The sequence below is a fragment of the Rhinolophus sinicus genome, chromosome 14, assembly GCF_057876585.1.
Source record: "Rhinolophus sinicus isolate RSI-liver-muscle chromosome 14, RSI-T2T, whole genome shotgun sequence".
NCBI lineage: Eukaryota > Metazoa > Chordata > Mammalia > Chiroptera > Rhinolophidae > Rhinolophus > Rhinolophus sinicus.
In genome coordinates, this window is record NC_142514.1 from 44897136 (window position 1) to 44911395 (window position 14260).

Consider the following 14260-nt stretch of genomic DNA (forward strand, 5'->3'; position numbering starts at 1 on the left):
AAAAATTTTGTTCATCTTCTTCATTATATGAATAAGACACTCTTGAGGGTTCTCAGAGGTAAAACAAACAAAAAACTTGGTGCCAGAAAATGTTTACCACAGAATAAGCTCCTTAAAACATGTATTGAATAAATTATTTTTTTAAAAAAAAATTCCAGATAAGAGCAAAATTAAAGCTCACATTAAATTAGCAACACAAAAATGTGGAGAAAATTAGATTAGATGTGATGGAGATGGATGCGTACTGGGGTGGTCATGGAGGCAGCTTCTCATAAGAGGTGAGACGTGAGTCTAGCCCTGGGGAACCATAGGGCTTACAGGACATTCCAGGCATGGGAAAGGGGATGAGTAACCAACAGAAAAGCCAGCTATGGTGATTCTAAGGACATGTAGTAGACTTGTTTGGTCACAGTAAGACCTTGAAGAGGTCAATTGGGAGATTAAGTTGAAGAGTCAGCAAGAAGGGGAGAGTTTAAGAGAGCTTTGGATACTCAGAAGAGAAATTTGAACTTCACAGTCAATCCAAAGTCACATTATTTTTTGAGAAAGGGGTAATATGTTTATAACCATCACCAAATGTAACAGACCCACGTGTTTGCAAAGTGATGCTTTGAGATAATTGGTCTCCACCTGTATGCCGCCTCTCTGACTTGGGAAGCATTTCCTTCTTTTTACATTAAGCAAATTCCAATACCTGTTAAGACCCGTTGAAGACCTAACAGATTCTTTCAACAAGCATAATAGATCTCTTTATTTTCTGGAAGTTCTGGCTTCATTCTATTTGGTAATTTAATTTATCGTATACGTTTATTTCTCTTAATAGCTTGTTTGTTCCTAAGAAGTAGGTACCGTGCTAAATTGTGTATCTTTTTACCAGGCTTAACAAGTGATATATTTAAGAGCATCAAACTAACAATAACACTGCTGAGTACCAAGTGCATGATCTTACAACAGATGACTTTATGTTGCAGTTGTTTTGTATATATGCCGTATCTGCGAGGACAGGTATCCCATTTTTAACATTTTACAGTCCATCACAATTAACAAATACTGCATTTATTCAATGAATACATACCTGAAGATCGATTCTCTTTATCGTTAGAGTGTGGACTGTATTAGACAAAGTAAACGCCTAGCATCAAAATGCCCTAGTTATATTAAAGACTGCGGAATAATGTCATTGTAGGTTTTACACAGATCTTTCTCAAAGTCAAGTTATGACATCAAAAACAAAAATGTTCATATGTATAGTGAAGTCAACACGGGGCGTGGAGTCAGAAGACCCCCTCTAGGGTCCAACTTGGGGCAAATCACCTAACCTGTCAGGTACGCAGTTTCTTCATCAGTTTCTTCACACAGTAATTGAGGTCATGTATAAGCCTAGCGCCGGGCATATTGGTGGTGGACATCGCTAAACTCGTTTCTTTCCTTTTCTCAGCGTAGTGAGGGGGGAAAATAACCTCCAGTTATACTTAGAGTTTTATACTGGGTCAGTGCATCTAAAAAAACAAGGAAGGATAACAGAACGGGATAACGAGGGACGAAGCAGATTTGACCAAATCCTTTCCTCAATATCCTCTTTTAATTTCCTTGATCGTGGGTCTCGCTCTCCGCTCAGCCTCCTGTAACACCAGTCTAGCGACCTTCCCACTCCATTAGTGCCGGCTGTCCCCACCACTAGGTGTTTCCTCGGTCTGATCGGCCCCCAGACGCTACCTATTCCAGGATCTTTAACCCTCCCTTGCCCAGTGGAATTTAACCTGCAGAAAGGAGAGAAGCCAAGGACCCCGGTGTCCGCTTCTCAGAGTCGGCCTCCCGCAGCCCCAGGCTCCTCCGCCCCCGCCAACGCGGCGCCCCGCCCCGGGCAGGGAGGTCGGTGCGAGGGGAGGGCCTGCCAGGTGAGGCGCAGTCACCCTGGGCCTCTCACTTCCGCCCAGGTGAGGAGGGCCGACGCCGCGCCCTCCTGCCCGCCAGCCCGCTCTGGGCTCCCACCCGCACCTTCACCGGACCAGGTAAAGCGGGAGATCCCGCTGTGTGGGCGCGCGCAGCGCTCGGGGTCCCTGCGCCTGGAAGCAGGCGGGGGGCAGCCCCTCCTCCTGTGTCTGGAGCCTGCCTCCCCTGCTCCCAGACGCCTGCTCTCCGGCATTCCTCCGCCCGCCCTCCGGGAGGCGGTGGAACGGGAGACGGAGGGAGCTGCTGGGCGCTCGGAGGGGTCCGCGGGGGGGTGCGGGGCGCTCTCCTCCTGCGTCGGCCTGGGTGACCCCACCGTGTCCCCCACTCCTCCGGCAGGGCTCATCGGAGGCCGCTGGCTGCAGAGCCGACCTGCCTGGGCAGGCCCTGGCGGCCCTCAAATCTCGGCCCCTACTGATCCGGGAGTGGCAGGGATCAAATTTTGCACCCAGATTGATGCCTGCGCTTCGCCCCCAGAGCTGGGCGGAGTCTTTCCTCAACCGGTGACGGTGAAAGGAGTAAAGAGGTGGAGGCCTGCCTCCGGGACCGGGAGAAGGCGGGGCTGCCCAGACCCCCAGCGAGGGGCGACTTGGCCTCGGCCCCTTCTGGGAGCCCTGTCGTCACGTAGCCGAGTTCCCAGGCCGACCGTCAGGCCGAGGCTCTGCTGGCCTCACTTTATAGATGGGGAGGACCAGGCGGAAAGTGCTCTGGCCTCCAGCCTTTGGAGAAATTGATGGACGCCTGCTTTAAGTCAAGCTCAGGAAAGCATTTTCAGATCCCTCCCTGCCCCCTCCAAAGCGCCCCAGCCCTCCTGGCACACCTAGCTGGCCGAATTGATATCCCCAGAGAGTGTTCACTGGGCGCTTTGTCATATCTCCCAGATGGCTCTTATCACTTTGGATTCAAATTGTTCACCGGTTTGTCTCCGCGATTGAGAGGATACGCCCTTCGGGGCCTTGTTTCTTTGTAGGTTGCTTCCCAGCTGCGTTTTGATTCTGGCCATCGATAGGTGCGCAACAAACAAGTGTTTCTTGGATAAGACTTCTGGAGAGCTAGAAGAAAAAGAAACTTCAGTTATACCGAGGGTGGTAGTACCACGTTCTAGGCTGTCTGAGCTCCTGTAGGCTGCCAGTTGTTTTGCACAATCGTTTTTAAAGGAAGCTGGGGAGGAGTGGGGGTAAACACTCAAATTGGTTCATTTTGCAGCATCAGAAAAAGTTAGGCAAGATCATGACTTTCAGCTAAAATGAACCTGGTATTTCTAGGACCCTAACGGCCTTTATAAGGATTATTAAATTTAAAATAATTAGAAAGTTGATAAATATCGGAGCTGGAAGACAATTTTATGGGTAGAATTTATAAACTGAGTTCTGCAAAGATTTGCCCTTGTTAATTGAGATCCTGTTAAGGGTCACATAAGATGAGCTTGCCATCAGAATAGCAGTTTTGTTTAAAGTTGAGAAGAAATTGTTTTAAGCCCTCATCTGTGTTTAAAGATGCCTAAGTTCAAGTCATATTTATTAATGTTTTTATAACTATAAAGCTAACATAGATTGATTGTGGAAAAATTGAAATTTTCAGAAAAACTAAAGCACACACAAACCCATTTACCATTGAAAATAATCACTAATAAAATTATGGTATATTGCCTTTCAGTTAGTATTCTTAAAAAGAAAAATCCGTATATTTTCCCATAGTGAGTTCACTTTTAGAACCTTGTGATTCTGAGATAGTGGCTCAGCATTCAGAATCCTTGCAACTGTATTTTTACTTGAAAGCATTTAATAATTATCCTTAAGCTAAACAACCAAGCAATCTGAATTTACTTGCTTTGTTAAAGTTTAACAATCATACTCGGAATTAGGTTGGGAAAGCCAGAATGGAATTTAATTTATTTACTTAAGACTTTGCCCACCTTGGTACTAAAGTTTTTGAGAAACAGGATTATTCCACCTTAATATTTGAGATTGCTTGACCATTGCTATGTTTTTTGTTGTTTTGTTTTTCGCACTCACATGTTTTTGTGCAGGTTTGGAAGCCTTTTTTTTTAAAGCCTCATTTTTGTATTTGGCGCAAATGGAGAGAAATTTAGAGCGCATCAATACCCTGTCTTTAGTCATCATGATAAGATCTATGCTGCAGTCTTAGAGCCCGTTTATTTTTTGCGTTTTTACAGCTGTGCAGCCAGTAGAGTTTGGAGACATGGAATTGAGTCCACTTACCATGTAACTCTTGGCAAGTCACTTGACTCTGGTCCTCTGTTTTCCTATTTGTAAATTATCTATCTCACTGAGTTCTGGGGAGGTTGAAATGAAATAATGTTAAAGAATGTGTCTTGTAAACTGTAAGCCATTCTTCCCACTTTTTGCTTCTCCGCTGTGATTGATGTTTAACTCTGATAAAATTATGGAGTTGTGCTATTTTTATTGGGAAGAACTCAAGTCTTTGAGTGTTATTGCTAATAGTTACTTTGATAAAAGGCATAGAGACAGTATTGGCTGATAAATGAAAGTCTTCGCTAAAAACACTCTACAGGGATCTTTCTGAGAAGGTGTAGGTTAAAACTCCTGTCAACATGGTTAGCCACACGCACATGTGACTTTTGGGCACTTGAAATAGGGCTGGTTGGGATTGAGATGTGCTGTAAATGTACAATACACCTTAGATATTGAAGAGTTAGTGTAAAAAAAGTCTAAAATACCTCCTTAATTTTTAAATATTCGTTACATATTGAAGTGATAATTTGTATAGATTGGATTAAGTAAAATACATTATTAAAGTTAATTTTACCTGTTTTTGTTTTACCTCTTTCATGTGGCTACTAGAAACATTAAAGTTACATATGTGGTTCACATTATATTTCTGTTGAGCACTGGGTTAGGATTCACTACGCGTATGTTTATTCTTAAGAGGGTTTAGTTTACTGAAGCACTCACGTTCCTATTTATAAACCGATTTTTTTAAACTCCAAAGTTACAGGCCTCTCCATACCGTCTTCCTTTGTATTCATTGCATTGGTAAACATTTTTGTTCTTCAATCATTCAATAAATAACCATTATTGATTACACAGCAATATCTCAGCTGAAATGATTTAATTATTAGCTTGTTTGAAGCCCCCAAAATATCTTAAATAATTTTGATTGTAAAGAGATGTTAATAATAGTAGCTACCATTTATTGAATGTGTACCGAATGCTAAAGCATTCAATAAATGGTATTAGACATTAAACTTAGTCTTAGGTATGAGATATTAATTAGGTATTAGATACTAATTAGGTATTAGATTTTAGGTATTAGGTATTAGATATTAATCTTAGTCCTTTCAGCTGTAAATATTTAGTAATTTTTATTAACTCGGTTTTACAAATGAGGAAACTGAGGTGTAGGGAGATTTCAACAGTTAGCCAGAAGAACCCCAGAGCTGGTCCCAAGAGTAGATCCCAGGTTTCTATGATTTCAGAGCTTATAGGCTATACAGTCTCTCATATTTCAAGAATTGATTATTGGATCAACTGGGAAAAAGTCGATTCTTGAAGTAGATATTTATTTCTGATCCTGTTTTTGTGTTAGTGACCAATAGGAAACAATCTATATTCTCAACAACAGGAGATTAGGTGACTAAATTATGTACGAATATTCCTCCAGTGGAACACTATTTACTAGTTACAATCAGTGAAGAGGAGCTGTGTATATCATCATGACTCAATTTTAAAAATATAAAGTTGAGCTGAAAAGCAAATTCATGAAGGATAAATATATAGTATAATTACCATTTATATAATTAAAAAACCTGCCAAACAATAATATTGTAAACAAAGAATGCGTTTTAAGAATTTCAGATTTGAATTCTGTCTGTTATTGATTGCGTGCATTTGTGAAATTGCCTTGTGGTTAAAAGAAGTTAGTACAGTCTCTGTGAGATTAACATTGTCTAGTGTTGGTCTTACTCTCAAAAAAACAAAACCAAAGTCCTGCCCTTTGCTTTGGCGCTCTGGACAACTTGACTGGTAGGATGCTTTTAGGTCGTGGTCTGCAGCCTTTCAGGAACAGACCAATTTTCATTTAGCTTTAGTTCCTAATTCATGGGTGTAGCTTTGATGATAGGGGCAGGGTAGGGCTTCTGCCTTGAAAAAGGTGTGTTTCCTTTGAGTTATTTTCTGGAGCTTCTAATGAAGGTTCAGGGACAAAGTGCTGTAGGAGGGAGATGAGTTAAGTAGATGTTGAGAGTCAGGTTGACAAAAATTCCCTCTCCAGTGAAAATTTGAAATATCTGATTCTCATTTTTAAAGTAGTTATCTGCTGAAAAAGTCATTAACAGTTGACTTTCCCTACACCCCAAGGTAAAATTAATTCCCCTCAGTGGCATCTATGCTGCCTTTCTCTGTTATCACCTTTTTCAGAGTGCTCTCCCCCTTGTTTTTTGAAATTGTAGGTTTTCTGCATTTGCAAAATAGAGATGATAATACATTGTTAAGAAGATAAATGAGATGCTATACAGAATGACCTTGCATTGTACATAGTGGGCACTAAAAAACTAGTTACTTGATTTAATGACAGATAAAATGGTTTTTGGGAAAAGGCCAGCAGGAGGAAGGAGGGTGAACATTGATGGAAAGGGTGTCCAGAGCCTAGTTTGACCTATTTCACAATTTGCTAGGATTGTTTAGAATATTACAAGCACGCCAGAAATGGCACGACCATATTTCTGGAGAGAAATTAAGGTCATACAGTCTGTGGTGTGGGGAGAATTGAATAGAATATTTGAGGTGGAAACTCATCATTAGTGAAGGGTATGAATGCCTGGATCTTTTCAGTGAGGGATTGGCTACACGATCAGAGATCCATTAGGTAAAAGTTGCCCAGGTTTGTTTTCTTGGTCAGTCATTGGAGAAAACTGCCACCAACAGGGATACAAAACCATACCATAAAAAGGTTAACTTTATTCATACACAGTGGCCAAGTTACAGGCAGGATATTGATACGCATTGGATGCATTAACTTTGAATAGTTGAAAGAGAAAAATTAGTATTTAGCCGACTGAATTATTCTGAAGAACTGACTCAATTTTCAGTTCTGACTCTAAGTTTAACATGGTGTCTTTCAGCTTCAATTTCAACATATCCTCAATGTCCAGCATTACATGGATTTAAGCATTGCCTGAGGCTTAGGCATATGGCCCCTAAATATCAAGGTCATTCTAGAATTTGCATATCTATTTCCAAAATTCCAGGAATACAGTATAGTGTTTTGGCAGCAGCCAAAAATATAGTATTTTTTTACATCTAAGCTGTTTAGAGAAGGCCTTGTCGTTTGGTAGGGACACGGGGCTGCGGCACATGCCTTGAATCTGCACTAGCTTGGCCGCAGAGGTGTTTATTTGTAGTTGGAATGAAGAGCCATCATTTAGGCTGGGAGAGTTTGTTTTGCACTTAATTGGTACCTCAAATGTTGAGCTTTGAGGACAAAGCCACGATAATTAGACACAACCTGAGCTTTGCACTCCAAAGGAAGCAATAGAAAGTTGTTTATGAACTTCAATTGTTGAATAACTCCCGAACTCATGACTTCATTTACATTTAATAGCTTTTAGATTGTTCAAACTCTCTGGTCCTCTTGAGCCCTAGGGAATTCCCATTGAGTAGTTAATTGTAGGTTAATTCACACCTGCAGTTAGAGGCGCTGAGTATCTGTACTTTCCCAAACAGATTGCCAGTGATCTTTTTCTCCCCAAATTTCAAGATAGACGCATGAGGTGTCTTGTTAAGTTTGAGATGGACGTATAAGATATCTTGGGGAGTTACATTCTTGTGTGCTGTTGGGAGTCTGAAAAGTGTATTTCTCAAGGTCCACAACTCTCCTAAATTCTTGAACTGAGGAGGTTAATAAATCTTTCTAATAAGTTTCCTCCACTTAGAAATGTACATCGAATTAAATTTCTATTTGTGCATCATTTTTTTTTTCCAACTGTTCCATTAATTGGTGATGGCTAAGGGCATGGGTACTAAAAAACAACAACACAATATTATAATTCCTTCAGTCAAATCCTACAGTGAACCAGACATGAATCTATGGTGACAAACCTTGATCAGTGACAGAGTGGAAGCTGCTGAGCATAATAAACTACTCATTCTCTGGAGGCTGTACAACTATGAGGACAGTGGCCAACTGGCATTTTAATGTTTAGACTATGACCTATCATAGGTAGCCTATTTATGACAATTTAGACTCAGCTTTACCATGTTTACACAAACTTGAAATTCCTTGCTTAAGCCTTGTTGGTTTCTTAGCCTAGCCAAATCGGTCAAAGTTGTTTGGTGGAAGATTTCCTATGTCCATGAAATGAGACGTAGGTTACGTTTAGCCTGGATGCTGCTTGCTGGATGTTCAGCTGTGGGGTTACATTTCTTTCTTCTGTCTTCATATACTACGCTTTAGTCCCCTTCCCTAGGCATTACTCAACACCATGGAATTGTAGTAATTTTCCAGGCCTGCTTTGTGGACACAGTTTAGCTTTCATTACATATGAGTCAGAGAATTGGACGGCCAAGCAGTTTCTATCCTTTACCCTTTTAGAGGGATACTCTACTACTGTGGTTTCCAAAATGTGTAGGATGATCCATTGGGAGGGTAGGAAGGCAACAATAAAATCTGGCTTGTTAGTTTTTACCTTACTCGCATGGTTTCTATTTTATATATGGCTTTAAACACATATGACATGTAAACATAGTAGTATAAGTTTAGAAAAAATAAAGTGAGTGCTGAACATATTTTTACTGATGAGAATGTGTGTTTAAAAAAGTTTGATGACCACTAATCTATCCTATTACCAGAATTACCTTTTTAAATAGAAATTTAGTACTTCCCTACTAAAAAGCCTTTAATTACTTCCTGTTGTTTACAGGATACAGGTCAGTCTACTTAGCATTATTTAAAAGGCCCCTCTCAAAATAGTCTTGTTTAAGCCAGTGCTTCTCAAACTATCAGTTTTCCCACTCAGTCTTTCAAGGACTGATATTTTTGTAAAATAAATTATTAGAAAAATGAATTGTTAGAAAAGTGAAATTAAAAATAGAAGTACAAAGTAAGTCAAGTTTTTTTTTAATCACTAAATTTAATAGATATGAATTACCCCGTGACATTGCTTGTTTTGGTTTCCAAATGCTTATTCCCAATTTTGCTACTGTACCTGTCTGTAGCCAAGAATCAATTTGCAGCCCACACTTGCAGTAACACTGCTCTAAATAAATGACTTTTTTTTGCCCTTTCTGCTACTTTCAGAGACCTTATACTACATCATTTAGAGAGAGTTAACTATTCTCACAGAAAGCCATGCACTTTTATGCCTGTATGCAGTTCTCACATTGTGGTGTCTAGTCTGGCAGCATCGGGATCACATGGAAACTGTTAGAGATGAAAATTCTCCGGCCTTACCTCAGACCTACAAAATCAGAAACACTTTGGGGGGGGGGGGGGAGTCCCAGCAGTTTGTGTTTTAATAAGCCCTCCAGGTGATTCTGACCTAGTTGAAGTCCTATATGTCATTCAAACTGGGGCACTTTTGAGAGTGAAATGGAGCCCTATTACGGAATAATAATGTTGGTAATCTGAGACTATCTGAGGCAAATGAAGACAAATGGTTACTCTACTTTTACATCTATTCCTTTTCTTTTAGGAGAGGTTCCTAGTGTGTTCTCATTCCAGCATTCCTAAACTTCCATAGGCAGGGTTAGTCACTCTCCCTTTATAATTTCTCTTAGCACAATGCACACACCTCTGCTGTTGTACACATATGACTTACAATATAATTATCCTACTGTGTTGTCATTATCTTGCTATGAATCTGTCTTGCTTTCTCATTAGGGCATCTTAGCCATTGTGTTTTTTCCCTTTTTATTTTTTAAGCTATAAAATTAATATGCTTTTTAAATAAAGTTCAAACAGCACTAAAATCTGTAATGTCTAATTTTTTTATCTCCCTAGCCCCACTTCTTTTCTAGAAGTAATCACTATTGTTAAATTGACTATCTAAATCTAGAAATCTAGACATACAAATATGTATATTTTTTTCTTATGAAAAGTAGAAAATAATGCGTATATCTTGAAACTTGTTGTTTTTCCTATTCAGTTGTTTGTGTTAAACAACATCCCTTTGTTAACACAAGGGTTGAATTGTCAAAACATACTTATGTGAATGAGAGATTTTACCCAGCACTGGAACCGTATGCATGATTCAGAGGTTACAGGCAGGAGGCTGGCATGGGAGCCACATGCAGACGTTACTTATTAGAGAAGGCCCCAGTTGTAAGCCCAGCTTTCAAAGCGTGTCACTCTCTTCCACGTTAGGCCATATCATCAACATAAATCCTAGTTACATATAAATTGACAGTAAGTCATTTATTAATGTATTTTTGACAGACTTACTGCAATTTTTAATTTGTTTACAGGAGTAAAATTGAACTTTAGGATACTTTCTTTTTTGGGGGGAGGGTTACCAGGCAAGTTCTGAACAATATATACAGAAACGTTTTTCTCAAAACCTTTTCTGTTTGGGGAATCTCAAGTTTTATACTCCATTAATTACACAAATAGAAAATGTCTCCCATCTTACAATTAACCATGTCTTAAAAGTCCATACATTCATTCATTTTCAGATTATTTACGAAAAGCAATTAAGACAGATCAGCAGTTTCCTGATATTTTAAAATGAGGAACTCTTATCTATTAAAGACTTGTTGCTTTTTTGCAAGGATGTCTGGTATCAAGCTGGGAATCCCCAGCTTACGGAGTAAGCCATAGGCTAGCTGTTAATCTTCAGTCCCGTTCCTGTTTCAATACAGTCAGACTTACTTATTATTTTAATGACTACTTCTGATAGTTTAAAATTTCCAGGAGTTTTGTTATAAAAAACACTGCAGTAAATATCCTTGTACACATCTGTGTGTCCTCTTGCAAATATTTCTTTAGGAGAGACTCAAAAGTAGATATTCTGGGTAAAAAGCAAATGTAAATTTAAAATATTGATAGATATTGCTACGTTGCTCTCCTAAAACTTTGTGTAAATTTATATTCCCACTTGTTTTTCCATGACATCTGGAATATAGGCTATTATTAATTTTAAAAAAGCCAATCTGATAGTAAAAATAGCATCTCATAGTTTTAGCTTGCATTCTTTAATTTAGAGAGGTTGGTGTTTTAATGACCACAAACTGCTGTTGTCAATCTTTTTGGGCTGTGTGCTGCTATAGAAAAGGACAGTGCCATTGGGACTGCCCTTCTGTTATTCAGTTACCTGTCAATGGGTAATTGTAAGGGTTGCACAATTGAGATGCTGAACACATCAGAAGTGTTTCTTTGGTGCCCTATTCAGCAGTTCTTTTGGTAGTTACTGAATCCAGTGAACATTTGGATGGAATACATGGGCATTTTATCAATGCCAATGACACCCCTTACTGGTTTTTAATGTGTTTTCTTACTTACTGACCTTGAATTAGAAGGTAAAGATCTCATTCAGCAAGTGAACTGATATAAGAAAATTTTAACTCCTATTTCTTTGATGGTTCATTACAACAGTGTACCACTAGTAAAAATGACCACTGTGAAAGTGCCATTTTGGTCAGAGCAAAGGGTTTGCTAGCTTTTTGAATTTCAATTACATTACATTTTAGGCTAGTTTGAGCAAATCACTGGTATGAAAAAACATTGTCCATAGAAAATGCCGTATTGAGTGGTTACCTTTTGGTGACTTTTAGATGACGAGTAAGAGTCTTAGATCATTTGTGCAGCTTGGGGATTTTTTTTCCCCCCCAAATCTCTTTAGAATCTTCTTGAGCCCTTAATTTGGATGTTCTTTTCCAGCCCAGGGTCCTTAAAAAAAAAAAAAAATCAACTTTGTTAAAGTATAATTTACATACAATAAAATGTAGCAATTTAAAATATATGGTTCAATGATTTTTTTGACAAATATATGCATCTGTGTAAATAGTACCCAATTCAAAATGTAGAACATTTCTATCACCCCTAAAAGCTCCCTCAGATCCCTTCCGAGTCAATCCCTTTCCACCTGCCCAGGTAAACTGATCTATAACTATAGATCGAACTTCAAATGAATGGAATCGTACAGATAATACCCTTTTGTTTGGTTTCTTTTCCTCCATATACTATTTTTGAGATTTATCCATTTTATGTGTATCAATAATTTTTTTCCTTTTTACTCTGAGTATTCTATTGTGTTCACATACCATAATTTGTTTTTCCATTCATCTGTTATTAGATATTGGGGTTTTCCTGGTTTGGAGCTTTTATAAGTAAAAATGCTATCAACATTTTTGTGCAGGTCTTTTGTGGGCATATGTTTTCATTTATTTTGGTTAAATATTTAGGAGTGGAAGTGCTGAGTCATATAATAAGTGCATATTTAACTTTGAAAGAAGCTGCCAAACAATTTTTCAAAGTGTTTGTGCCATTTTACATTCCTGCTAGCGACATGCGAGAGTTTCAGTTGTTCCACATCTTTGTCAGCACTTAGTATTGGCTGATGTTTTGTTTTCTACTTTTAGTCATCATAGTACTGTACTGTAGTGGCACCTATTTGTGGTTTTAATTTGAATTTCCTGAACGAAAACTTTTGATCAAGAATGTTCTTGAGGTTTTCTTTAAATTTTATACAGGACTATAGACATGTGTACACTAATGGTAAATCATCTTCTGTATTTAAAATTTTTTCTTTAGGTTTCTTTAAAGTGATTGAAGACAATAATTCAAAATGCCTGAAAATCCTGCTGCAGGTATGCGAATATATACTTCTATCAGTAAATTAATTAACGGCTCAAAATTGGAATACAAGGGATTTAACTTATACTTTGGTTGTCCTTCTTCAAACAAGATAAACTGCAGATCTTGCAAGTTCTTGATCGCCTGAAAGTGAAATTGCAGGAGAAGGGTGACACGTCGCAGAATGAGAAGCTATCTATGTTTTATGAGACACTAAAGAGTCCTCTCTTTAACCAGATACTCACACTTCAGCAGTCCATCAAGCAACTCAAGGGGCAAGTAAGTTACCCGTCAGAGTTTTACATGTTGATGTAGTCAAACCAGCAAAGAAAGATAAAAGGAGATAGAGATAGAGACAGAGACAGACTGTCTCTAAATACTCTTAATTCAGCAAAGAGACTGTACTGGGACTTGTGACCTGTGAGTATGGTGGGATGGATAGTTTAAAACTGTTGATAGCAAATGATATGTATGGCTTTAGAATATGGATTTCGTACGTATTTAAATATGTAAACATCAGATGCTCTGTCAGTTCTTAACATTTTATTCAAAATTATAAAATAGTGTTTAACTTAAATATAGTTTTTTCGTGAAGTCATTTTTTTCCTAGCATGAAGTGATCATGCCCATAGCACATTATTTATACCTCTCAATAATTATCAAATATTTATCAAATAATTGTCAAATGTCACAGATATTCTGCTTAGAAAGTCCTTGGAAGCAGTATACCTGGTATTTTAATAGTATCTGTGTTTCCTTCACTATATATGTAGCATAGTACCTGGATTCTTGCAGGCTCTTAATACACGGTTGTTGAATTACAGGACACATAGCACCTCTACTTAGAGTGATGTAAATTAATAGTTTTAACTGTCTTTTTGGTTGCTTTGTTTTACGGTCAGGAATGGCAAATTGATTTTAAATCGTCTGTTCTAGAGGCTGAGCTTGAATAATAGCAATCATATAGATTAAATTTGGGCAGAATTTTAGATGTAATTGTAGATAAGGTAGCAGAGTTGTTAAGTGAAAATTAACAGAATTTGGGGAAAAAACGTGTTTTCTGCTGATAAACCAAAATGCCTGCCTGTAAATATTTCAGTGAGGGATTTTTAAATAACTAATTAAGGATTAAACTTTGCACATATGTCTTTCTGTGGATTTCTTTCCCTAAATCAGAATTTATACCATAATTTTAGCACTCCGTACATTGAAGGTCAGCTTTTTGTACTCCATGGTCATGCGATGAGTCCGTATCATAACAGTGAATATTATTATTGGTAACCATAGAAATTGGGAAAGGTCACACAAATCTATTGCTCTTACTGGACTCACAGTGGACTTAACCAACCATTCCATCATTAACAATCTTTTATAATTATGTAGTTTGCAGTTGTAGTATACATAATCATATTTTATCCATTCAACTGTAAAATTCCTGTGATTTTTTTCATAGCGTTTTTATGAGTTGATTTTTTTTATATGAGGTCCTATTGACATTTGTTCTTGATGCTACCTTTATTCAACTGTGTTGGCACTCGTA

At 38.3% G+C, this 14260-nt stretch overlaps 1 protein-coding gene across 8 annotated transcripts in view; it reads left to right on the forward strand.

Moving 5' to 3' along the window:
- The first annotated feature begins 1879 nt into the window (after positions 1-1879).
- Positions 1880-14260, forward strand: part of PATJ (PATJ crumbs cell polarity complex component) — a 301329-nt gene continuing 288948 nt past the window's right edge. For 7 of the 8 annotated variants that reach the window (XM_019731220.3, XM_074334813.2, XM_074334815.2 and 4 more), the window contains exons 1-3: positions 1880-2012; positions 12679-12734; positions 12833-12999. In XM_019731220.3, coding sequence (XP_019586779.3) covers positions 12713-12734; positions 12833-12999 — 189 coding nt within the window. In that variant the 5' untranslated portion in view covers positions 1880-2012; positions 12679-12712. Of the gene's footprint in view, positions 2013-2920; positions 2960-12678; positions 12735-12832; positions 13000-14260 lie in introns of all 8 variants that reach the window. The other variant, XM_074334814.2, reaches the window with a different exon arrangement.